Source organism: Salmo salar, chromosome ssa14, assembly GCF_905237065.1.
Source record: "Salmo salar chromosome ssa14, Ssal_v3.1, whole genome shotgun sequence".
Classification (NCBI taxonomy): domain Eukaryota; kingdom Metazoa; phylum Chordata; class Actinopteri; order Salmoniformes; family Salmonidae; genus Salmo; species Salmo salar.
Window position 1 is genome coordinate 47,957,677 of NC_059455.1, and position 26,416 is coordinate 47,984,092.

Here is a 26,416-nt window from a genome sequence, read left to right on the forward strand (position 1 = left end):
TTTCTGTCGGCTGAATAAGCGACACCGGTTGAGCATTCCTACAGCGTTTCCCTCCAGAAGCCATGAGAAAGATGTCCGGCTGCGGGAACCGTGCGAGGGGGTTTATACTAACGTTACTATCTGTACTTACTCGTGGCACAGACGCTGTTTCATCCTTTCCTACACTGAAATTACCCTTGCCTAACGATCGCGTCTGAAGCTGGGCTTGCAGCACAGCTATCCTTGCCGTAAGGCGATCGTTCTCCTGTATATTATAAGTACAACGACTGCAATTAGAAGGCATCATGTTAATGTTACTTAGCTTCGGCTGTTTGAAGTCCTGACGAACCATGTCCAGATAAAACCTCCGGGGTGAAAAAGTTGAATGAAAAAAGTTGAGTGAGGGAAAAAGTAAAAATATATGGTAATGAAAAAGTAAAAAACCGTCAGGTAGCAAAGTAAGATCGGCAACAAAACGCACAGCAGCGTAAACAAGTCTGCAAGTTGTGACCGGAAACAGGAAAAAACTCTCTCTATACCTCCTCACTCTCTCTCTCTCTCTCTCTTTCTCTACCTCCTCTCTCTCTCTCTACCTCTCTCTATACCTCCTCTCTCTCTCTTTCTCGCTCTCTCTCTCTCTACCTCCTCTCTCTCTACCTCCTCTCTCTCTCTTTCTCTCTCTACCTCCTCTCTCTACCTCTCTCCTCTCTCTCTCTCTACCTCCTCTCTCTCTCTCTCTCTCTACCTCTCTCTATACCTCCTCGCTCTCTCTCTCTCTCTTTCTCTACCTCCTCTCTCTCTCTCTCTGCCTCTCTCTATACCTCCTCTCTCTCGCTCGCTCTCTACCTCCTCTCTCTCTCTCTACCTCCTCTCTCTCTTCCTCCTCTCTCTCTCTACCTCCTCTACCTCTCTCTCTACCTCCTCTCTCTCGCTCTCTACCTCCTCTCTCTCTCTCCTCTCTCTCTCTACCTCCTCTCTCTCTCTCTCTCTACCTCCTCTCTCTCTCTCTCTCTCTCTCTCTGTCTACCTCCTCTCTCTCTCTACCTCCTCTCTCTCTCTCTCTCTCTCTCTACCTATCTCTTTCTCTATACCTCCCCTCTCTCTCTCTCTCTCTACCTCCTCTCTCTCTACCTCCTCTCTCTACCTCTCTCTCTCCTCTCTCTCTACCTCCTCTCTCTCTCTCTCTCTCTCTCTCTCTCTCTCTCTCTCTACCTCCTCTCTCCCTACCTCTCTCTATACCTTCTTGCTCTCTCTCTCTCTCTCTCTCTCTCTTTCTCTACCTCCTCTCTCTCCACCTCTCTCTCTCCTCTCTCTCTACCTCCTCTCTCTCTCTCTCTCTCTCTCTTTCTCTACCTCCTCTCTCTCCGCTCTCTCTCTCTACCTCCTCTCTCTCTCTCTCTCTCTCTCTCTCTCTCTCTCTCTCTCTCTCTCTCTCTCTCTCTCTCTCTACCTCCTCTCTCTCTCTACCTCTCTCTCTCTCTCTCTCTCTCACTCTCTACCTCCTCTCTCTCTCTACCTCCTCTCTCTCTCTCTACCTCCTCTCTCTCTCTACCTCTCTCTCTCTCTCTACCTCCTCTCTCTCTCTCTACCTCTCTCTCTCTCTCTCTCTCTCTCTACCTCCTCTCTCTCTCTACCTCCTCTCTCTCTCTCTCTCTCTACCTATCTCTTTCTCTACACCTCCCCTCCTCTCTCTCTCTCTCTCTCTCTCTCTCTCTCTATCTCTCTCTCTACCTCCTCTCTCTCTCTACCTCCTCTCTCTCTCTACCTCTCTCTCTCTCTCTCTCTCTCACTCTCTACCTCCTCTCTCTCTCTACATCCTCTCTCTCTCTCTACCTCCTCTCTCTCTCTACCTCTCTCTCTCTCTCTACCTCCTCTCTCTCTCTCTACCTCCTCTCTCTCTCTCTCTCTCTCTCTACCTCCTCTCTCTCTCTACCTCCTCTCTCTCTCTCTCTCTACCTATCTCTTTCTCTACACCTCCCCTCTCTCTCTCTCTCTCTCTCTCTCTCTCTCTCTCTCTCTTTCCTTCTCTCTATATTCTGATATTGATCCTTGGATGTTGCCAGAGATGTAACTCTCTGTTAATGGCTGGTTCAGTCATTATAGACACAATGATATTGCCCTACTGGCTGTAATAGAAAGACAAACCATCTGACAAATGGAAATGAGGTTTGACTAGTTGGCTACTTCAATATTATAGATATTACAACACTGTCACGACTTCTCCCGAAGTCGGTTCCTCTCCTTGTTCGGCGGTCGACGTCACCGGTCTTCTAGCCATCGCCGATCCATTTTTCATTTTCCATTTGTTTTGTCTTGTTTTCCCACACACCTGGTTTTCATTCCCTCATTATGTGTTGTGTATTTAACCCTCTGTTCCCCCCATGTCTTTGTGTGGTATTGTTTGTTTGTAAGTGCTTGTGCACATGTTGACTGGTGCGCGTCGGGTTTTGAACTCAAGTTGTTATTTTCTTGATGCCGTTGGTTTTGGAATTAAACTGCTCCGGCTATTACCTAAGTCTGCTCTCTCTCTGACTTCCCTGCCACCAGTTACGAACCCCTTACAAACACTATACAATAATACTACTGTACTACTTGTTTAAAGAACTTGGGAAAGAGATTGATGTGTTTTTTCACTATCTAATCATGACATGGGGTTGTTCAATGACAGACATGCATTTGTTTGAAATCTATCACCTTCAGAGAGACAAATAATTTAATTTCAGAGAGACAAATAATCGTTTTTTTTTTTGCAAAATATATCCTATATATATCCTCCTCCCTCTCAGAGAAATCATTAATACTGCTAGGTTTTACACAGAGAAATGAAATGTAACAAATAACTACAATTTAATAAAGAACTGTACAAATTATACCGCTGTGACATCAATATTTTAAAGACAAATATACAGTACCGCTCAACAATTTGGGTTCACTTAGAAAGTTCTTTGTTTTTGAAAGAAAAGCACATTGTTTGTCCATTAAAATAACATCCAATTGATCAGAAATACAGTGTAGACATTGGTAATGTTATAAATGACTATTGTAGCTGGAAACGGCAGATTTGTTTTATGGAATAACTACAAAGGCGTTCAGAGGCCCATTATCAGCAACCATCACTCCTGTGTTCCAATGGCACATTGTGTTAGCTAATCCAAGTTTATAATTTTAAAAGGCTAATTGATCATTAGAAAACCCTTTTGCAATTACTGTATGTTAGCACAGCTGAAAACTGTTTTTCTGATTAAAGAACCAATAAAACTGGCCTTCTTTAGACTAGTTGATTATTTGGAGCATCAGCTGTCTATTAACCTACCCACTGCCTGGCTGTCTATTAACCTATCCACCGCCTGGCTGTCTGTTAACCTACCCACTGCCTGGCTGTCTATTAACCTACCCACTGCCTGGCTGTCTATTAGCCTACCCACTGCCTGGCTGTCTGTTAACCTACCCACTGCCTGGCTGTCTATTAACCTACCCACTGCCTGGCTGTCTGTTAACCTACCCACTGCCTGGCTGTCTGTTAACCTACCCACTGCCTGGCTGTCTGTTAACCTACCCACTGCCTGGCTGTCTATTAGCCTACCCACTGCCTGGCTGTCTGTTAACCTACCCACTGCCTGGCTGTCTATTAACCTACCCACTGCCTGGCTGTCTGTTAACCTACCCACTGCCTGTCTGCCTGGCTGTCTATTAACCTACCCACTGCCTGGCTGTCTGTTAACCTACCCACTGCCTGGCTGTCTGTTAACCTACACACTGCCTGGCTGTCTATTAACTTACCCACAGCCTGTCTGCCTGGCTGTCTATTAACCTACCCACTGCCTGGCTGTCTGTTAACCTACCCACTGCCTGTCTGTCTGGCTGTCTATTAACCTACCCACTGCCTGGCTGTCTGTTAACCTACCCACTGCCTGGCTGTCTGTTAACCTACCCACTGCCTGGCTGTCTATTAACCTACCCACTGCCTGGCTGTCTATTTGTGTGCCAAATGGTACCCTATTCCCTATATAGTGTGTAGAGCCCTATGTGTCCTGGTCAATGGTAGTGCACCAGGAAGTGAACAAGGTGGCATTTGGTACGCAATCTGTGTGCCGGTCTTTGACTAACTTGGCCCCGTCGGCCGGCGTAAATCTTTGGGGTAATTGAAACTTCTGTAGAGAATTAATGTTGTGTGATTATTCATGGCACACAGACAGGCAGACAAGGCCAGTGGCAAGGCAGATTAGCATCTTGGGTCTGAGAGGCTAAATAAACTAACGGGTGTTGAAGTCAGAGTAACAGAACAGAACAGAACAGAACAGAAGCAGAGCAGCAGCTGCCGGGCAACGTGACAGAGCAGAACCATAGAACTAGAATGAATAGAACATAGAAATGTAATCATTAGAGTCATTAGAATCTTTAGAATCGTTAGTGTTTCATTCTTATTCTACGGACTGGAACTTTGGTCATTGTAATTTATGAGTAGACCTTTCTAATCATCAGAACATAAAGCATTGTCATGGAGGGTGTAGTTAGTGGCAGCATGTCAGGCCATCCGGCGTGGATCTGGTACAGCTGCATGGGAATGTGAAGGGATGAGGAGAGATGTGTCAGCGGGGAGGGGGGGGGGGGATAAGATAGCCAGAAGGATGCATGTCACACAAGGAGGAAAAGATACCATTTTGGTGACGTACCCAATTCCTCCTCTTCCTCTATCGATCAATAAACTTTATTCAACTGGATTCAATTCATCCATAGAGACTTGAGGATCTGGCCTCCGATTGAGCTTTATAAACCACACTGAAAATAACTTCTCCTTGAGAAGAGATCCAGATTTTACCACCTGCCACACAATACCAAGAGACTAATTAACTTTTTCACTCCCAATTTAATCATCCTAAATGACTGAAGCGGCTTCACAATGAACTGACTGAACTCTTTCAGAGCCAGCATTTTTCTTTCCACTATTTTCTGCTAATCCCCATTCAGTCTGAACGTCTGCTAATCTCCATTTAATCTGAACGTCTGCTAATCTCCATTTAATCTGAATGTCTGCTAATCCCCATTCAGTCTGAATGTCCGCTAATCTCCATTCAGTCTGAACGTCTGCTAATCTCCATTCAGTATTAATGTCTGATAATCCCCATTCAGTCTGAACGTCTGCTAATCTCCATTTAATCTGAATGTCTGCTAATCTCCATTTAATCTGAATGTCTGCTAATCTCCATTTAATCTGAACGTCTGCTAATCTCCATTTAATCTGAATGTCTGCTAATCTCCATTTAATCTGAATGTCCTCTTACACCACATCTGTGAACTTGAAAGCGACAAAAAGAGGTGGAAAATGTCTTCGCCCATCAGATGGTCAAACTCTGACTGGTCCTTAAAAGCTTCTGTAGCTAAAATGGAGTGTGGAGAGACAAGGGGTTTGGACATAACCTTAAAATAATCTTAGACATAACCATAACTGTACAGATACTGTGTGTATATATGTTTGTCCAATGGCCACATGATTGGACTCCGGCATCAGGTATTTAATGTTAGGAGGAATATACATCAGAGACTGCTGCGGATTATCCCACATTCAATAACAAGTTCACTGTCAAAGGCTGCGTTTCAAACACACAAAAGACTCACCCTCCTCCATTTACCCTCGCCTTATGCCTTTGGGGGAATCCCAGCTGCCATCTTTGTCGTCAGTCCAAATGATTAGCCAAGCAAGGGAAGTTGGCAACGTAATACCCTCAGCCCTCGGTTTTTTGATCGAGTTTGCGAGTGTAAAATGATTTTCATTCCGGGGCCTGAAACAACCCATAATTAAATTCTCGATGATCGTACCTCTGCCAAAACTTAAAACCAACATTAGTATGGATAAGTCAAGATACGATACAAGTGTAAGTAAAAACAAATTCGAAATAAGTTAGAAATTGTGCAACTAATGCACATGACGACTCAAACACGTCTCATAAAAGTAATTATGTTTTTGTTTGGTTAGCTTTTGGAAACGTTAGTTTGTGCATACAACTTTCCCTGACGTTGTAATTTTCGATTTACCTTATATAGTTGGAGGGCTAACATTCGATGTCTGCGGATACGTTGTCTTCCAGCCAAGATATGAAATGCAAATCATAATTGGCTGTAGCGCATATAAAGCACACACAACTGAAAACACAACCGTGGGACGAACAAGTGACACATTTCCAGACAAACAGGGTTCCATTTAAAATTAATAAATTCTTCCCTTTGCCCTGCAAGTGTCAACTCGTCAGACGTCATGATATGTAATCAGAAGTGTCCACTTAATTTGAGGGCTGAGAGGATAGGGTGTGAGGTCAGGTAGTCACCTGCTGACCATACATATTGTGTGTGTGTGTGTGTGTGTGTGTGTGTGTGTGTGTGTGTGTGTGTGTGTGTGTGTGTGTGTGTGTGTGTGTGTGTGTGTGTGTGTGTGCGTGTGTACAGACAGTCAGGCCGAAGGATGGTTGGAAGGTGTACAGCTCGGCCCAGGATGCAGAGGGGAGGTGTATCTGTACAGTGGTGGCTCCTGAACAGAACCTCTGCTCCAGAGATGCCAAGGAGGGACAGCTCCGTCAGCTACTGGAGAAGGTACTGGACTTAGACAGACACTCACACACACACACTCACACACTCACCTACACACACTCACACACTCACCTATACACACACACTCACACACTCACACACTCACCTACACACACACACTCACCTACACACACTCACTCACTCACACACACACACTCACCTACTCACACACACTCACACACACACACACTCACACACACTCACACCTAACACACACACACACACACACACACACACACACACACACACACACACACACACACACACACACACACACACACACACACACACACATTATGAACCAACGTCACTAGCATTACTCATCTATGATAATAATGTATGAAACATGGGCCTACTCTTGAATGTATTCCATGTGTAGAGCGGGCCAGGGGGGGTTTCTCTATGTAATTCACTGTGGTCCAGTGTGGTAAAGTTAACACTAAAATGTACAAGCATCTCTTAGTGGAGTTTCAACCAGGCTGTTTCAGGATTCCACAACCCTGTGTTTATTTATTTATTTATTTATTTATTTCACCTTTATTTAACCAGGTAGGCAAGTTGAGAACAAGTTCTCATTTACAACTGCGACCTGGCCAAGATAAAGCAAGCAGTTTGACACATACAACAACACAGAGTTACACATGGGGTAAAACAAACATACAGTCAATAATATAGTAGAAAAATAAGTCTATATACAAAGTGAGCGAATGAGGTGAGATAAGGGAGGTAAAGGCAAAAAAGGCCATGGTCGCGAAGTAAATACAATATAGCAAGTAAAACACTGGAATGGTAGATTTGCAGTGGAAGATAGTGCAAAGTAGAAATATAAATAATGGGGTGCAAAGGAGCAAAATAAATAAAAAAATACAGTAGGGGAAGAGGTAGTTGTTTGGGCTAAATTATAGATGGGCTATGTACAGGTGCGGTAATCTGTGAGCTGCTCTGACAGCTGGTGCTTAAAGCTAGTAAGTGTTTCCAGATTTAGAGATTTTTGTAGTTCGTTCCAGTCATTGGCAGCAGAGAACTGGAAGGAGAGGCGGCCGAAGGAGGAATTGACTTTGGGGGTGACCAGAGAGATATACCTGCTGGAGCAAATGCTACAGGTGGGTGCTGCTATGGTGAACAGCGAGCTGAGATAAGGGGGAACTTTACCTAGCAGGGTCTTGTAGATGACCTGGAGCCAGTGGGTTTGGTGACGAGTATGAAGCGAGGGCCAGCCAACGAGAGCGTACAGGTCGCAGTGGTGGGTAGTATATGGGGCTTTGGTGACAAAACAGATGGCACTGTGATAGACTGCATCCAATTTATTGAGTAGGGTATTAGAAGCTATTTTGTAAATGACATCGCCGAAGTCGAGGATCCGTAGGATGGTCAGTTTTACGAGGGTATGTTTGGCAGCATGAGTGAAAGATGCTTTGTTGCGAAATAGGAAGCCAGTTCTAGATTTAACTTTGGATTGGAGATGTTTGATGTGAGTCTGGAAGGAGAGTTTACAGTCTAACTAGACACCTAGGTATTTGTAATTGTCCACATATTCTAAGTCAGAACCGTCCAGAGTAGTGATGCTGGACGGGCGGGCAGGTGCAGGCAGCGATCGGTTGAAGAGCATGCATTTAGTTTTACTTGTATTTAAGAGCAGTTGGAGGCCACGGAAGGAGAGTTGTATGGCATTGAAGTTCGTCTGGAGGGTTGTTAACACAGTGTCCAAAGAAGGGCCAGAAGTATACAGAATGGTGTCATCTGCATAGAGGTGGATATGAGACTCACCAGCAGCAAGAGCGACATCATTGATGTATACAGAGAAAAGAGTCGGCCCAAGAATTGAACCCTGTGGCACCCCCATAGAAACTGCCAGAGGCCCGGACAACAGGCCCTCCGATTTGACACACTGAACTCTATCAGAGAAGTAGTTGGTGAACCAGGCTAGGCAATCATTTGAGAAGCCAAGGCTGCTGAGAAGCCAAGGCTGTTGAGTCTGCCGATGAGGATGTGGTGATTGACTGAGTCGAAAGCCTTGGCCAGGTCAATGAATACGGCTGCACAGTATTGTTTCTTATCGATGGCGGTTAAGATATTGTTTAGGACCTTGAGCATGGCTGAGGTGCACCAATGACCAGCTTTGAAACCAGATTGCATAGCGGAGAAGGTGCAGTGGGATTCGAAATGGTCGGTAATCTGTTGACTTGGCTTTCGAAGACTTTAGAGAGGCAGGGTAGGATAGATATAGGTCTGTAGCAGTTTGGGTCAAGAGTATCCCCCCCTTTGAAGAGGGGGATGACAGCAGCTGCTTTCCAATCTTTGGGAATCTCAGATGACACGAAAGAGAGGTTGAACAGGCTAGTAATAGGGGTTGCAACAATTTCGGCAGATCATTTTAGAAAGAAAGGGTCCAGATTGTCTAGCCCGGCTGATTTGTAGGGGTCCAGATTTTGCAGCTCTTTCAGAACATCAGCTGACTGGATTTGGGAGAAGGAGAAATGGGGAAGGCTTGGGGAAGTTGCTGTGGGGGGTGCAGTGCTGTTGACCGGGGTAGGGGTAGCCAGGTGGAAAGCATGGCCAGCCGTAGAAAAATGCTGATTGAAATTCTCAATTATAGCGGATTTATCGATGGAGACAGAGTTTCCTATCCTCAGTGCAGTGGGCAGCTGGGAGGAGGTGCTCTTATTCTCCAAGGACTTTACAGTGTCTCAGAACTTTTTTTGAGTTTGTGTTGCAGGAAGCAAATTTCTGCTTGAAAAAGCTAGCCTTGGCTTTTCTAACTGCCTGTGTATTTTGGTTTCTAACTTCCCTGAAAAGTTGCATATCACGGGGGCTGTTCAATGCTAATGCAGAACGCCACAGGATGTTTTTGTGTTGGTTAAGGGCAGTCAGGTCAGATGTAATGTGTGAGAGTCCCAAATGGCACCCTATTCCTTGTATAGTGCACTACTTTCTACCAGAGCCCTATGTCAAAAGTAGTGCACTATATAGGGAATAGGCTGCCATTTGGGAGGAAACATACAGAGTTTGAGTGTGATGCCACTTTGCTGGTGGAAACATGATGTTTGTAAGTTATTATAACAGGATAGAGGCAGCAGTCTAACTGTTAGCTTGGTCCAGATACCCTTTCCACTGTTCCATACCAACCGTTGAACTACGAGATATTTGTATGAGCCAGTACTATTTACTTGACTCAAGAAAACACTCTCTATTCCCTCTACATTGAAAATTCAGGGACAGATTGAAATGTACAGAATGGTTACCTGGAGGAAAATGGGAGCTTTTTCCAATTTCATTCAAGGAGAGGGTTTAGAATATATTTTTTTTTAAATATAGTCATCTAATTTACAATAGATTTACATTTCAATATTTCTCAGTGTTTTACAATTAGTTTCTTATTAGAATATATATCTATGTGTGTCCGATGCTGCCCCTCATCTCTGATTCTCTGCTGGGTGCCAATATCAATTGCACCCATAGCCTATTCAGTGTGGTCTCAATCAAATTATCTATAGCTAATACAATTTCCCGGGTGGCAAAGGTCCAGCTGGATAATGTAATTTATTGGCTTAGTAACAAACCACCCACCTTGCGACCCCAAACTGTTCACACACCTCTTGTTGGCAGAAAGAACACGTTGTAGTTTTAAAGCTAATTTCCCACAATTCTACACATTTTTAATGGGGCAGAGATTTGTTTTATGTTTTTAAAGCTAATTTCCTGCAATTATATGCATTCTTTCATGTCTTTTGTGTGTTTATATGATACCAGGGGTCTGTCTTGACCCCGTTCTGGGTCCAGATCCGGTCCACGGTCCACCAGTTGAGTATGGAGACTATAGGCTATACAGTAGGCTATTAAGTGCATGCTCGGAGAAGCACAGAGAAAAGTTATATATCTATGAAAATGAACTTCCTTCCTGAGTCTTTTGTGCTGCTGGGATGGTGTAAGTAAAACTACTATGAATTACACATTGCAATGACTAGTCCAAAAACTGCACTATCTTGCGTACGGACTAACCTATAGCCTATGTTCTGTTCAGTTTGAGAAGGAGTGTGCGAAGATGAGAAGAACCGGAGGTCAACTTTGATTGTTTTCTACTACTATAATTGCATTTATTTAAAAACAATATATTTATTGCCCATGATGTATCCATCAAGAGTTATTGTCCTCATAATAAGCCAAAATCTAGTAACTTACATTTTGGTGCTGAAACTTGAAGCAGCAGCCAGGGGCACAATCAATCAGAAATGGACAGCTCATAGTGCTGACAGTAAACATTAATGACTTTCAACTGTCTTCATTTTAATTAGACTTACTAACAACAAGAGGGATTTGTGTTGGAGCCTATTTCTTCCTGTTTAAGAAAAAAGCGGTAGGTCTACGTGTTTGACAGACGAAATTCGGCTATAGGCTGCTATATCCAAAGATTTTGTCGGTTAATTCCTCCACCCACCATGCACTCTTTAAATAGTCTACCTCCGTGTCAGTGAAGGGCTGTTAAATTAAAACCAGGACTCGAATTGAGGGGGTATGAGTGTCAGGAGTGTCGTAAAAAGTAGACCAAGGTGCAGCGGGTGCAGTGCTCATCTTCTTCTTTTATTTTTTTAATAATCATGAACACTTAACAAAAATAACAAAACAACGACGAAAACAGTCCTGTAAGGCTAAACAGCTATACATGGAACAACTACCCACAAAACCAAAGGAAAAAAACACCTCATCTAAATAGGACCTTCAATTAGAGGAAACTAGGAACAGCTGCCTCCAATTGAAGGTCAGCCCAATAAACTAAACATAGAAATATAAGAACTAGAACAAACATAGAAATATATTAACATAGATCATAACCCCCCCAAAAAAACGAAACACACAAAACAAACACACCCCTGCCACGTCCTGACCAACTACAATAACAAAATTACCCCTTTACAGGTCAGGACGTGACAATGCGAGGGTATGCCACAGGCTTACCTTTAATTAAAGAAAATGGCAAAAAGCAGAGGCATACCCCTTGTTAGTTTACGATTTTGAGGAAAAGAAAACAGATCCAATTATATAAAGTGATCTATAACAGCGCTTTGGTCCGCGATGCTTTATGCTAGAAACAAGCTGTAAAATACCCGGAAAAGACGTGACTTTGATGCATTACGGGGAGAGGTTGAGTTTTCTTGGGAAGTAATCTAATTCTGTAACTATCGTTTGATTATTCAGTAATATTTGAAGATGCTTAAACCTAGACAGCTTTTAGGGAAACACTTGTGACCTTCTCTGGGTTAAACCACGGAAGAAGAGTAGCCAGCAGTTAAATCTTACATTTTTCTACGTCGGTCACTTTTGAAGGTACCATGCTCACGTTCCTCAGATTTCATTATTTGCAAACCGGGACAGTTTCGTTGCAAACAAGACACACTGATTTAGCATTGAAGAAATATGATCAGATGAACACATAGGACTATCTCTCTGTCCATTCTTAGCCTGTAATTTCGGTAATTTGTGTGCTATTAAAAAAAGATTCCCGTTAAAATCCAGTAGAATTGCATGAAATTATTATAAAATACTATTTTTTCTCAGACCTGCAAATACGATGATAGATTCATGCAATGTTTTTACTACAAAGTAGATATTTCCACCCCTTCTCTTGTCCACGGTGGTCTGCGAACCCACAACCTTCTGGCCCGTAGCCCTGTGCGCTATAATTTTTTTGCCATGCAACGAGTACAGGACGAACAGCAGTTTCGAAAACGGCATATCTAAGGCTCTGTTCTGTCCAAGAAGTGAGGGTAAATGGTAGACATGTTATCCGCTATCCACTTTGTTTTACTTTTTATTTTGGGTATAGGAGAGGGTCACTTTGTTTTTAAGCATTCAATGAGGGTTTAGGTAAAATATATTTTGCTGAAGGTATGGCCATCCATTTCTTATTTCAGAGAGGTCTGATTTTCTCCATGTAACCCTCATTATAAATAGTGTTCCCTTGATGGAAAAAGGAAAAAGATAACAGTGGTGCTTCACAGAATAATCATGCTCCTCTTCCTCTCCTATGGTGCAGAAAAGCCATTGTCTTCCACTCTTGTCCCATAGGTCCAGAACATGTCCCAGTCCATTGAGGTACTGAACCTGCGGACCCAGAGAGACTTCCAGTACATCATGAGGATGGAGGGCCAGTTCAAAGGGCTAAGGTCAAAGTTCAGACAGGTAGAGGCCGACAGGAAGACACAGGTCAACAGAAACTTTCAGGTGTGAAAAATACAGATTTGTTTCTGGTTGTTATATGGTTCTGACCTCGCTTTAAGCAGAACATGACCTTATTATAACGTCTTTAACCAGAGCATTACATTATAGTAATTTAGCAGACACTCTTATCCAGAATGACTTACACAAACAATTAGGGTTAAGTACCTTGCTCAAGGACACGTCGACAGATTTTTCACCTAGTCGGTTTATCACATTTAAGGTATGACCCAGATGCAGACAGTGTTGAAGAAACATAATTTTATTCCTTAAACAGGGGCAGGCAAACGACAGGTCAAGGCAGGCAGGGGTCAATAATCCAGAGAGGGTGTAAGGGTCCAGAACGGTAGCAGTGTCAGGGTCTGGAAACAGAAGACAAAGGGCTGTGAGACATGGGTTTAACTCTGGACACATGAAAAGTAGGGTGTATACGGAGGGTACGGAGGAACATAAAACGAACAGCAGAGGGGATAATGATCTTGGAGCAGGGGAGAATAGGGGTGTAGTTGCGTGGCTATAGCAGCGTGCCTGTTCATCTGGCTTGACATTCTTGGATACCGGTCAGTGCTGCGGATGCGAAGTGGCCCGGGCCTTACTGAACCCCTCCCCGAGGACCTGGTACTCCACGGAAATGGTGGAGAGGTCCGGGGAAATTTCCAAGCCCCCCGGGAAGACGTCCCATGGCAGGCAGAGCTGACTTCAGGCAATGAGCGTGGCAGAACGGGCTCCAGCCCATGATGGCACCAGTAGACCAGTCAATAGAGGGATTGTGTCGCTGGAGCCAAGAGACTCTCAATACCACGGAAACCTATGGAGACTTAACTAGCAGGAATTGGATCGTTTCGCTGTGGTTCCCTGACACTCGTAGGTTGATGGGGGTGGTATGGTGGGTGACCTGGCCAATAGAGCGCCCGTCCAGCAATCTAATATCCATGGGAATGGAGAGGGGTTGAGGGGGGATGCCCAGCTCGGACGCCAGGGTAATGTCCATAAAGCTCTCATCGGCCCCTGAGTCGAATAGTACTTGGAGAGACTTGGACTGGTCTCCCCACAGCAGGATGGCATGGAGAGGGGGTGAGTAAGGGGAGAAGAAAAATGATCTGTAAGACCCACCAGAGCACTCACTCCTACAAATGAGCTAGGTCTCTTGAAGGGACAGGAAGACATATATATAATGACCGGCAGTACCACAATACAGACAACTGTGGGTGTTAAGTCTGCATACGCATTCGGCTGGAGACAGCCTAGCTCTGCTGAGTTGCATCGGCTTGGGAAGAGGTGAATCGGCAGTCTTCGGAGGCTCTCGGAGGAACTCGGATAAGTGCCTATCCTCTTGGGGACATAGATGTCGGGGACTTCCAGAGTTCATCAGATGCAAGGTGGGATCCTTGAGTGAGCGATTGGGACTGCAATCAGACCTCTTCTCCCTCCTGCATTCCCGTAGTCGTCCATCGATCCGGATGGTTAAGGTGATGAGTGAGTCGAGATCCGTCGGTTGTTCCCGGGCTGCAAGCTCGTCCTTTACTTCCTCCAATAATCTGTGCAGGAACGTGTCAAACAGCGCTTCCAGGTTCCAGGGGAAGGAGGAAGGCTGCAGCTCCGCGGAGAAGTAGGAAGGCTGCAGCTCCATGATGAGTGAGCACTGAGCGAGAAACGCTCGACCGGTGCCCGACTCTCCATCGAAACACTCTGGGGGAGGTAAGCGGGTTTCCCGGGAAACCGGGCTGATGGCGCTGCTACCAGACAGTGTTGAAGAAACATAAGTTTATTCCTTAAACAGGGGCGGGCAAACGACAGGTCAAGGCAGGCAGGGGTCAATAATCCAGAGAGGGTGTAAGGGTCCAGAACGACAGGCAGTCAGGGCACGCGGGGGTCAAAACTGGGAAAGACTAGAAATCAGGAGCAAGAAACAGGAAGGAGCAGGGAAACAAACGCTGGTAACAGACGAACTGGCAACAGACAAACCGAGAACACAGGTATAAATACACAGGGGATAATGGGGAAGACACCCGGAGGGGGGGTGGAGACAATCACAAAGACAAGTGAAACAGATCAGGGCGTGACACGGTTACTGTCCCAATGAGCTTACCTGCAAGCCTACCTGCCGCTAGGCTTCCTACCGCTAGGCTACCTGCTGCTAGCCTACCTGCCGCTAGGCTTCCTACCGCTAGGCTACCTGCCGCTAGCCTACCTGCCGCTAACCTACCTGCCTCTAGCCTACCTGCCGCTAGGCTACCTTATTATAACATCTTTAAAAAATAATATGACCTTATTATAACGTCTTTAACAAAAATTGCATTAAATCGAACCAAATTGAACTGAACTGAATCAAACTAAACCCTGTGTATCATCCCCTCCTCTAGGAGTTGAAGGGTAAGATGGAGACCCTGCAGCCTGTGATCCCGGTGTTGGAACAGTACAAGACAGATGCCCAGCTCATCTCCCAGTTTAAACAGGAGATCAGGAACCTGTCCATGGTGCTCACAGCCATCCAGGAGGAGATAGGAGCCTACGACTCTGAGGAATTACAACAGAGGTTCCTGAGTCTGGAGAGCAGGCTACGCAACTGCAGGAGCAGACTCAGTGAGTCACATACAGATGCATTTAGGCATGCGCACACACACACACACACACACACACACACACACACACACACACACACACACACACACACACACACACACACACACACACACACAAATTGAATCAAATGTTATTTGTCACATGCGCCAAATTACAACAGGTGTAGACTTTACCGTTAAATGCTTACTGGCGAGCCATTTCCCAACGATGCAGAGTTTAAAAGTAAGAAAAATTTGCTCAATTTAAAGCAAGGAAATAATAACACAATAAAATTAACAATAACTAGGCTATATACAAGGCATACCAGAACCAAGTCAATGTCCAGGGGGTTGTGGCATTTGAGGTACTATGTACATTCTGTATGGACACACAGGCACGAACCGGAGAGGAGCAAACTCAGGGAATTACACACAGGCATGCACCCTTGTACCCATAACCATATGAATATACAGTATTATAGGAATATACAGTACTTATCATAGAAATATACAGTATTATACAAATATACAGTTACATACCAAAGAAATATACAGTACATATCATATACATGTACCGTCATATACATAAACCGTTACATACCAAAGAAATATACAGTTACATACCAAAGAAATATACAGTTACATACCAGTTACATACCAAAGAAATATACAGTTACATACCATAGAAATATACAGTTACATACCAAAGAAATATACAGTAACATACCAAAGAAATATACAGTTACATACCAAAGAAATATACAGTTACAAACCAAAGAAATATACAGTAACATACCAAAGAAATATAGTTACATACCAAAGAAATATACAGTTACATACCAAAGAAATATACAGTTACATACCAAAGAAATATACAGTTACATACCAAATAAATATACAGTTACATACCAAAGAAATATACTCTACATATCATAGATATATACTCTACATATCTTAGAAATATTCTCTACATATCATAGATATTTACTCTACATATCACAGATATATACTCTACATTTCATAGAAATATACTCTACATATCATAGAAATATACTCTAAATATCACAGATATATACTCTACATATCATATATATATACTCTACACATCACAGATATATACTCTACACATCACAGATATATACTCTATATATAATATAAATATACTCTACATATCATAGATATATATACTCTACATATCATATATATATATACACTACATACAGTGGCCTTCAGAAAATATTCACACCCTTTGACTTTTTCCACATTTTGTTGTTACAGCCTGAATTTAAGAATGATTTAAATATTATTATTTTTTGTTACTGGCCTACACACAATACTCCATAATGTCAAAGTGGAATTATGTTTTTTGAAATGTTTACTAATTGATTCAAAAATGAAAAGCTGAAATGTCTTAAGTCAATAAGTATTCAACCCCTTTGCTATGGCAAGTCACATAAGTTTAATGGACTCATTCTGTGTGCAATAATAGTGTTTAACATGATTTTTGAATGACTACCTCATATCTGTATCCCACACATACAATTATCTGTAAGGTCCCTCAGTCAAGTAGTGCATTTCAAACACAGATTCAACTACAAAGACCTGGGAGGTTTTTCCCATGCCTTGCGAAGAAGGGCAACTTTTGGTAGATGGGTAAAATATCCCTTTGAGCATGGTGAAGTTATTAATTATCATGATGTATCATTACACCCAGTCACTACAAAGATACAGGTGTCCTTCCCAGACATAGTACACAAAAAGGTGTTTAAAAGTAAGGTTTAAATGTACTGTAAATAAATATAGAATACAGTTGAAGTCGGAAGTTTACATACACCTTAGCCAAATACATTTAAACTCAGTTTTTCACAATTCCTGACATTTAATCCTAGTAAAAATTCCCTGTCTTAGGTCAGTTAGGATCAACCACTTTATTTAAAAAATGTGAAATGTCAGAAGAATAGTAGAGAGAATGATTTATTTCAGCTTCTATTTCTTTTTTTCACATTCCCAGTGGGTCAGAAGTTTAAATACACTCAATTAGTATTTGGTAACATTGCCTTTAAATTGTTTAACTTGGGTCAAACGTTTCCGGTAGCCTTCCACAAGCTTCCCATAATAAGTTGGGTGAATGTTGGCCCATTCCTCCTGACAGAGCTGGTGTAACTGAGTCAGGTTTGTAGGCCTCCCTGCTCGCACATGCTTTTTCAGCTGCCCACAAATGTTCTATAGGATTGAGGTCAGGGCATTGTGATGGCCACTCCAATACCTTGACTTTGTTGTCCTTAAGCCATTTTGCCACAACGTTGGAAGTATGCTTAGGGTGATTGTCCATTTGGAAGACCCATTTGCGACCAAGCTTTAACTTCCTGACTGATGTCCTGAGATGTTGCTTCAATATATCCACATAATTTTCCATCCTCATGATGCCATCTATTTTGTGAAGTGCACCAGACCCTCCTGCAGCAAATCACCCCCACAACATGATGCTGCCACCCCCGTGCTTCCCGGTTGGGATGGTGTTCTTCGGCTTGCAAGCCTCCCCCCTGTTTCCTCCAAACATTACGATGGTCATTACGGCCAAACAGTTCTATTTTTGTTTCATCAGACCAGAGGACATTTCTCCAAAAAGAACGATCTTTGTCCCCATGTGCAGTTGCAAACCGTAGTCTGGCTTTTTTATGCCGGTTTTGGAGCAATGGCTTCTTCCTTGCTGAGCGGCCTTTCAGGTAATGTCGATATAGGACTCGTTTTACTGTGGATATAGATACTTTTGTACCTGTTTCCTCCAGCATCTTCACAAGGTCCTTTGCTGTTGTTCTGGGATTTATTTGCACTTTTCGCACAAAAGTACGTTCATCTCTAGGAGACAGAACGGGTCTACTTCCTGAGCGGTATGGTGGCTGCGTGGTCCCATGGTGTTTATACTTGCATACTATTGCTTGTACAGATGAACGTGGTACCTTCAGGCGTTTGGAAATTGCTCCCAAGGATGAACCAGACTTGTGCAGGTCTACATTTCTTTTCTGAGGTCTTGGCTGATTGATTTTGATTTTCCCATGATGTCAAGCAAAGAGGCACTGAGTTTGCAGGTAGGCCTTGAAATACACCCACAGGTACACCTCCAATTGACTCAAATTATGTCAATTAGCCTATCAGAAACTTCTAAAGCCATTATATCATGTTCTGGAATTTTCCAAGCTGTTTAAAGGCACAGTCAACTTAGTGTATGTAAACTTCTGACCCACTGGAATTGTGATACAGTGAATTATAAGTGAAATAATCTGTCTAAATAACTTGTGTCATGCACAAAGTAGATGTCCTAACCGACTTGTTAACAAGAAATTTGTGGAGTGGTTGGAAAACGAGTTTTAATGATTCCAACCTAAGTGTATGTAAACCTCCGACTTCAACTGTACATTTGGAGGTCTGTTGGGCCAGTGGGGACTGTGACTGTCCCTTTAAAAAAAAAAGTTATCTAGTTTTATAATCCTAAACTAAGCAGAGCCTTACCTGTTATTGTAAATGTAGCAAGGAAACTATCGTTGATAAGTGTGTGATGTACTCTAGTGTATCGTATAAACTCATCAGTGAGATGGAACTGTGTGTCCTAGAATGCTTCCCAAATGACACCCTAGTCCCCTATATAGAGCAATGTGGGCCCATAAGGCTCTGGTCTAATGTACTGTCACAATAAAATACCACTTCCAAAGAACTCCCAGGAACGCAACGTCGGATCTAACCTGCCCGGCAACAGTCGGGTTTTCTCTCGCTCCTAGTTCTCTGGGACTGCCCGGCAACAGTCAGTTGTTCGTTGCTCCTAGTTCTCTGGGCCTGCCCGGCAACAGTCAGTTGTTCGTTGCTCCTAGTAATCTGGGCCCGCCCGGCAACAGTCGGGTGTCTCTCACTCCTAGTTCTCTGGGCCTGCCCGGCAACAGTCAGTTGTTCGTTGCTCTTAGTTATCTGGGCCTGCCCGGCAACAGACGGTTGTCCCTCGCTCCTAGTTCTCTGGGCCTGATAGATGCCGCACAACCACACCACTGAGTTAGTTTACAGCTAGGGACTGCATCAGCTAAGGACTGTATCAGCTAGGGACTGCATCAGCTAGGGACTGCATCAACTAGGGACTGTATCAGCTAGGGACTGCATCAGCTAGTGACTGCATCAGCTAGGGACTGCATCAGCTAAGGACTGCATCAGCTAGGGACTGCATCAGCTGAGGACTGTATCAGCTAGGGACTGCATCAGCTAGGGACTGCATCAGCTAGGGACTGTATCAGCTAGGGACTGCATCAGCTAAGGACTGCATCAGCTAGGGACTGCATCAGCTAGGGACTGTATCAGCTAGGGACTGCATCAGCTAGGGACTGCATCAGCTAGGGACTGCATCAGCTAAGGACTGCATCAGCTAGGGACTGCATCAGCTAGGGACTGCATCAGCTAAGGACTGTTTCAGCTAGGGACTGCATCAGCTAGGGACTGCATCAGCTAGAGACTGCATCAGCTAGGGACTGTATCAGCTAGGGACTGTATCAGCTAAGGACTGTATCAGCTAAGGACTGTATCAGCTAGGGACTGTATCAGCTAAGGACTGTATCAGCTAGGGACTGCATCAGCTAGGGACTGCATCAGCTAGGGACTGTATCAGCTAGGGACTGTATCAGCTAGGGACTGCATCAGCTAGGGACTGCATCAGCTAAGGACTGTATCAGCTAGGGACTGCATCAACTAGGGACTGCATCAGCTAAGGACTGTATCAGCTAAGGACTGTATCAGCTAGGGACTGTATCAGCTAGGGATTGCATCAGCTAGGGACTGCATCAGCTAGGGACTGCATCAACTAGGGACTGTATCAGCTAGGGACTGCATCAGCTAAGGACTGTATCAGCTAAGGACTGTATCAGCTAGGGACTGTATCAGCTAGGGACTGCATCAGCTAGGGACTGCATCAGCTAGGGACTGCATCAACTAGGGACTGCATCAGCTAAGGACTGTATCAGCTAGGGACTGCATTAGCTAGGGACTGCATCAGAAAAGGACTGTATCAGCTAAGGACTGCATCTGCTAGGGACTGTATCAACTAGGGAGTGCATCTGCTAGGGACTGTATCAACTAGGGACTGCATCAGCTAGGGACTGCATCCACTAGGGACTGCATCACCTAAGGACTGTATCAGCTAGGGACTGCATCAGCTGAGGACTGTATCAGCTAGGGACTGTATCAACTAGGGACTGCATCAGCTAGGGACTGCATCCACTAGGGACTGCATCACCTAAGGACTGTATCAGCTAGGGACTGCATCAGCTGAGGACTGTATCAGCTAGAGACTGTATCAGCTAGGGACTGTATCAGCTAAGGACTGTATCAGCTAGGGACTGCATCAGCTGAGGACTGTATCAGCTAGGGACTGCATCAGCTAAGGACTGTATCAGCTAGGGACTGCATCAGCTAAGGACTGTATCAGCTAGGGACTGCATCAGCTAAGGACTGTATCAGCTAGGGACTGCATCAGCTAAGGACTGCATCAGCTAAGGACTGTATCAGCTAGGGACTGCATCAGCTAGAGACTGTATCAGCTAGGGACTGTATCAGCTAGGGACTGTATCAGCTAGGGACTGCATCAGCTAGAGACCGTATCAGCTAGGGACTGTATCAGCTAGGGACTGTATCAGCTAGGGACTGCATCAGCTAGAGACTGTATCAGCTAGGGACTGTATCAGCTAGGGACTGTATCAGCTAGGGACTGTATCAGCTAGGGACTGTATCAGCTAGAGACTGCATCAACTAGGGACTGCATCTCAACGTCAGAAATGAGGGCATTTTTCAGTAAGTGGGTTATCCTTATAGCCTGGTGTCTATGCTCCCTCACTCTAGTTCCATACGGCACCGTCCCAGTCGCCTAGGCCAGAGCTTCCACCATAGACACTACAAGGGTAAATTTTTTCCTGTTTGGCTATACCCAGAATCACCCCTACCTGTGATCGATACACTTAGTAACTATAATCTAGTCTCAGGTTTCATTACTCCAGTTCCCAATCGATATATTAACCAGATGCTATAAATCCTCAATGAATCAAATCAATGTATGAACCTAGAGTAAAACGGCACACACTTGTATGACTCATCGATGACACAGGGTTTCAGAACAATAAAGCAGGTGTCACGAACGTCGTAATAGATGGACCAAGGCGCAGCGGGTACGTGAATGCTCATTTTTATTAAAACAAAAAAAACACGAAAAACCGATAAACGGCCGACAAAACAGTCTTGTAGGCAACACACAGCGATACAAGAAACAATCTTCCACAAACCCCAAAACAAACATACTCCTAATTATAGGACCTTCAATCAGAGGCAACGATAGACAGCTGCCTCCAACTGAAGGCCCCAACACCAATTAGCAAAACATAGAAATACAAACGACTAGACAGAACATAGAAATAAACTAACATAGAACAATAACCAAAAACCCTGGAATACATAAATCTAACACCCCTCTACATACACAACTACCCCGAACCATATAAAACAAATACCCCCTGCCACGTCCTGACCAAACTCAAATAACAAATAACCCCTTTACTGGTCAGGATGTGACAGCAGGTTTATTCCAAATTCCAGAAACGGGCGTAAAATCAAAAAATGACTCAAGCAATTATGATGAACTTTTAACCAATCAGCATTCAGAATTAGACCCACCGGGTGTATGATAAGCCAATAAGATACCTCCAGCATCCTTATCTAACTCCCCAATGCAATTTTTTTTATCTATGACAATTTTCTGAGAATCACCACATTTACGAGAAGAAACGGTGTGGGGGGTGTGGGGGGAAGACAAAGCAGTCTTTGTCTTCCCTCCTCAGGATGATCAGTCCCTTCAGTTGTTGATGAAACAGCTAACAGCTACTTAAAGACTCTAATCAATAAGGTAGCCTTGAGGATTCCTTCTAGAACTTTACTTTAACACTCGATAATAACAATATAAACTAAATAACAAAGTGTGTGTGTATATAAGCTACAAATCTACAGCTATCTTCTTCTTCAGGTAACAGGTTCTTCTAGCGAGCCAAAAGATGCCAACAACAACAAAAAATTCCAGCATCTTTTATACCCTAATCCTTAAGCCCGGTGAGGAATGTGTGGTTATCACTTACGCCCCTAGCGTTTATTACTCCCCCCCTTACCCTATGTTTTTCTAAACCAAACCTTCCTCCTGCCCCAGGCTTAGGCGAGTCGGGACGCAACTGGCCTCTGACCTTTTCTGCAAAACATATCACAGAACTAAGCCTACTATTCTAACAATAAGGAAGGGAAAAAAAGGGTGCCATTTGGGACTCAGTCCTAGTAACATAATAACAGATCCAGGTGGATTATTCCATTGGTTTGAGTTAATAAACTGTTAAGAGCTAACACAGTCAGGGGTGAATATATCTATATGAGTAATGTGGGGGTGTTGTGTGTGTTGTGTGCGTGAACAGCCTGTGGTAAACTGATGAAGATCACTGGGCCGGTGACGGTGAAGACCTCTGGGACACGGTTCGGAGCCTGGATGACAGATCCACAGGCCTCCCCTACAAACAATAGGGTGAGGAGAGGGAGGGAGGGAGGGAGGGAGGGAGGGAGGGAGGGAGGGAGGGAGGGAGGGAGGGAGGGAGGGAGGGAGGGAGGGAGGGAGGGAGGGAGGGAGGGATGAGGGGAGGGAGGGATGAGGGGAGGGAGGGAGGGATGGATGGTGAGGAGAGGGAGGGAGGGATGGATGGATGGATGAGGGGAGGGATGGATGGATGAATGAGGGGAGGGGAGGGAGGGATGGATGGGGGGGAGGGAGGGAGGGATGGATGAGGGGAGCGAGGGAGGGATGGATGGTGAGGAAAGGGAGGGAGGGATGGATGGATGGATGAGGGGAGGGAGGGATGGATGGATGGATGGATGAGGGGAGGGAGGTATGGATGGATGAGGGGAGGGAGGGATGGATGAAGGGAGGGAGGGATGGATGGATGGATGAGGGGAGGGAGGGAGGGATGAGGGGAGGGAGGGAGGGATGAGGGGAGGGAGGGATGAGGGGAGGGAGGGATGGATGGATGGTGAGGAGAGGGAGGGAGGGATGGATGGATGGATGAGGGGAGGGAGGGAGGGATGGTGAGGAGAGGGAGGGAGGGATGGATGGATGGATGAGGGGAGGGAGGGAGGGATGGATGAGGGGAGGGAGGGATGGATGAAGGGAGGGAGGGATGGATGGATGAGGGGAGGGAGGGATGAGGGGAGGGAGGGATGGATGGATGGTGAGGAGAGGGAGGGAGGGATGCAAGGATGGATGAGGGGAGGGAGGGATTGATGGATGAGGGGATGGATGGATGGATGAGGGGAGGGAGGGATGGATGGATGAGGGGAGGGAGGGAGGGATGGATGAGGGGAGGGAGGGATGGATGAGGGTACATGTGTATTTGACTACAGCAAATGTGACTAATCTTCCTCCTGAAGAGCTACTGATAGATATGACATTCTATTAGTCAGTTGCTCATCAGAACCTAGAATCACATGTTCTAGAGCAGGGCTGGAGCAAAAGCCTCTATACCCCAGTAACTCTCCAAGAGGAGGGGAGGCCACCAGTGGTCTAACTACATCATACTCTACTGCTGCATCCAGTGACGGAAAGGCATATCAGACAGCCAAAAAAGCATTTACACTTCCCCAAAGAGTTTGTAGAAACATTCTACCTCATCTACTGTGTGTTTCTTTCTAACTAATGTACATAAAAGGTAGACCTTTAAATTGTTAATGATGGTATTGTGTTCCAACCCAGGTCTGGTACATGGATAGCTACACCAACAACAAGATAGTCAAAGAGTACAAGTCCATAGCAGACTTTGTGTCCGGGGCCGAGTCTCGAACCTACAACCTGCCGTTCAAGTGGGCCGGGACCAACCACGTGGTGTACAACGGCTCTCTGTACTACAACAAGGTCCAGAGCAATATCGTGGTGTGTTACCGCTTCGAGACGGGCCGCGTGGTAACCCAGAGAGCCTTGGAGAACGCCGGCTTCCACAACGTCTACCCTTACACCTGGGGAGGCTTCTCTGACATAGACCTCATGGCCGACGAGCTGGGTCTGTGGGCCATCTACGCCACCAATCAGAATGCAGGAAACATCGTCATCAGCCAGCTCAACCCGGAGACACTACAAATCCTCGGAACCTGGAACACGGAATATTCCAAACGGAACGCGGGGGAGTCCTTTATGATCTGCGGAACACTCTACATCACTAACTCTCACCTGACTGGTGCTAAGGTTTACTACTCATACTCCACCAAGACCTCTAACTATGAGTACACAGACATCCCCTTCCATAACCAGTACTTCCACATGTCCATGTTGGACTACAACGCCAGGGACCGGGCTCTGTACGGCTGGAACAACGGACACCAGGTTCTGTTCAACATCACGCTGTTCCACATCATCAAGACAGAGGATGATTCCTGAGGATGAAGAACTCATAGGAACTCAGAGGAACCCACTGGAACACTGACTAACATTCCTGGTGTTCCGGTGTTCCGTCAGTCATTGATGGAGTTCTATTGTTGTGTCTCTACATTTTATTTTTTGCTCTCTTCTTTTGACAGTCCATCTTCGGCTCTCTTGGTTTCTTTTCAAAGTCCTAATGCAAGGCTTAACATTGATAGTTGCCTGGATGGCCAGGGTATCGAAGACTTTGGCCTGCAAACTCTGGAAAAACTGGATAAAGTCTCAGCACACTTCCTGTCGAATGCAAATGTATTGTAATAGTTGTTTGGCCTCCAAAAAGCATGACAAACTCATAATATTCTCTGATAGTTCTACATAGCAATGCCATTTAATATTCTCTGGTAGTTCTACATAGCAACGCCATTTCAAAACAAGCATCTGGCCCGGTGAAATTGAGAGCCTTCTTTTTTGGGGTTCTCTTATTTATTGTATGCAACTCTCTTTGTTCACAACCTTTCACGTGGACTGTACTCCTCTCCTCTCAGCTGCTCTACACTGGATCCTGTAAGTCTGAGACCATGAGAGATTTGGTGTAGGGTTAGTCAATTTGAATTCAAGCCAGTCAATTCAGGAAGTAAACTGAAATTCCTATTGAATAATTGAAAAAAAAGCCATCTACTTTCGATAATGTCTCAATAAACTGAAAAGGTGTAAAAGTTTTGGAATTGTACATTTAAAACACTTCCTGAATTGACTGACTTCAATTCCAATTGACCCCAACCCTGATTGGGTGGGTTTGGGTAACATGCCTCTGATTGGGTGGGCTTGAGTATCATGCCTCTGTAGCTTTTGTATCCGTAGCAACAGTATCAATAGGAGTATGCTTTTATTCAGTCTGTTCTGTGAGCCCATTTGATAACAGGTGTCCTGAATGTCCTCATAGCATCTAGAACTCTCTATGGCTTTCATCCCAAATGTCACCCTAGAACTCTGATCAAAAGTAGTGCACTATATAGGGAATAGGGTGCCAGTTGAGACTACGCCATTTAGGGAATAGGTTGCTATTTGAGACTGCACTACATAGGGAATAGACTGAGATGGTTATCCTAATAGTATCTGTAACTCTGTCTGTGGACTCTCTGTCAGCAACCATCTCAGTCTCTCCCATTGTGATGCGCGTCATTATTACTGCTGTATTATACTGTACAGCAGCGGTGTCAAATTCATTCCACAGAGGGCCTAGTGTCTGTGTCCTTTCAATTAAGACCTAGACAACCAGGTGACGTAAGAACCAACGCTGGAGATGAGAAGCAGGTACAGGAAGTTGAACATTTAACGAACGGACAAGTGACAGAACAGGAACAGAGTCAGAACAGGGGGAACAAAACGACATGACGACAATAATGCTGAAGCAGGGAACAACCTCAGAACAGACAGATATAGGAGAGGGAATGAAAGCAGGTGATTGAGTCCAGGTGAGTATAATGAAGCGCTGACGAGGGAAACAGGTGTGCATAATGATGGTGGCAGGAGTACGTAGTGCTGGGCAGCCTGGTGCCCTTGAGCGCCAGGGGGGAGAGGGGGCACAGGCGTGACAGTACCCCCCCCAGGGGCGCCACCC

At 44.8% G+C, this 26,416-nt stretch overlaps 1 protein-coding gene across 1 annotated transcript; it reads left to right on the forward strand.

Moving 5' to 3' along the window:
* Nucleotides 1-724: 724 nt before the first annotated feature.
* On the forward strand, nucleotides 725-26,346 carry LOC106569793 (noelin-3-like; the record flags this gene model as incomplete). The annotated part of the gene is made up of 6 exons (XM_045694504.1): nucleotides 725-742; nucleotides 6,421-6,564; nucleotides 12,625-12,780; nucleotides 15,138-15,357; nucleotides 22,811-22,917; nucleotides 24,136-26,346. Coding segments are annotated over 6 exons (1,323 nt in total), but the record flags the coding sequence as incomplete, so codon positions are not given.
* Between the last annotated feature and the right edge of the window lie 70 nt (nucleotides 26,347-26,416).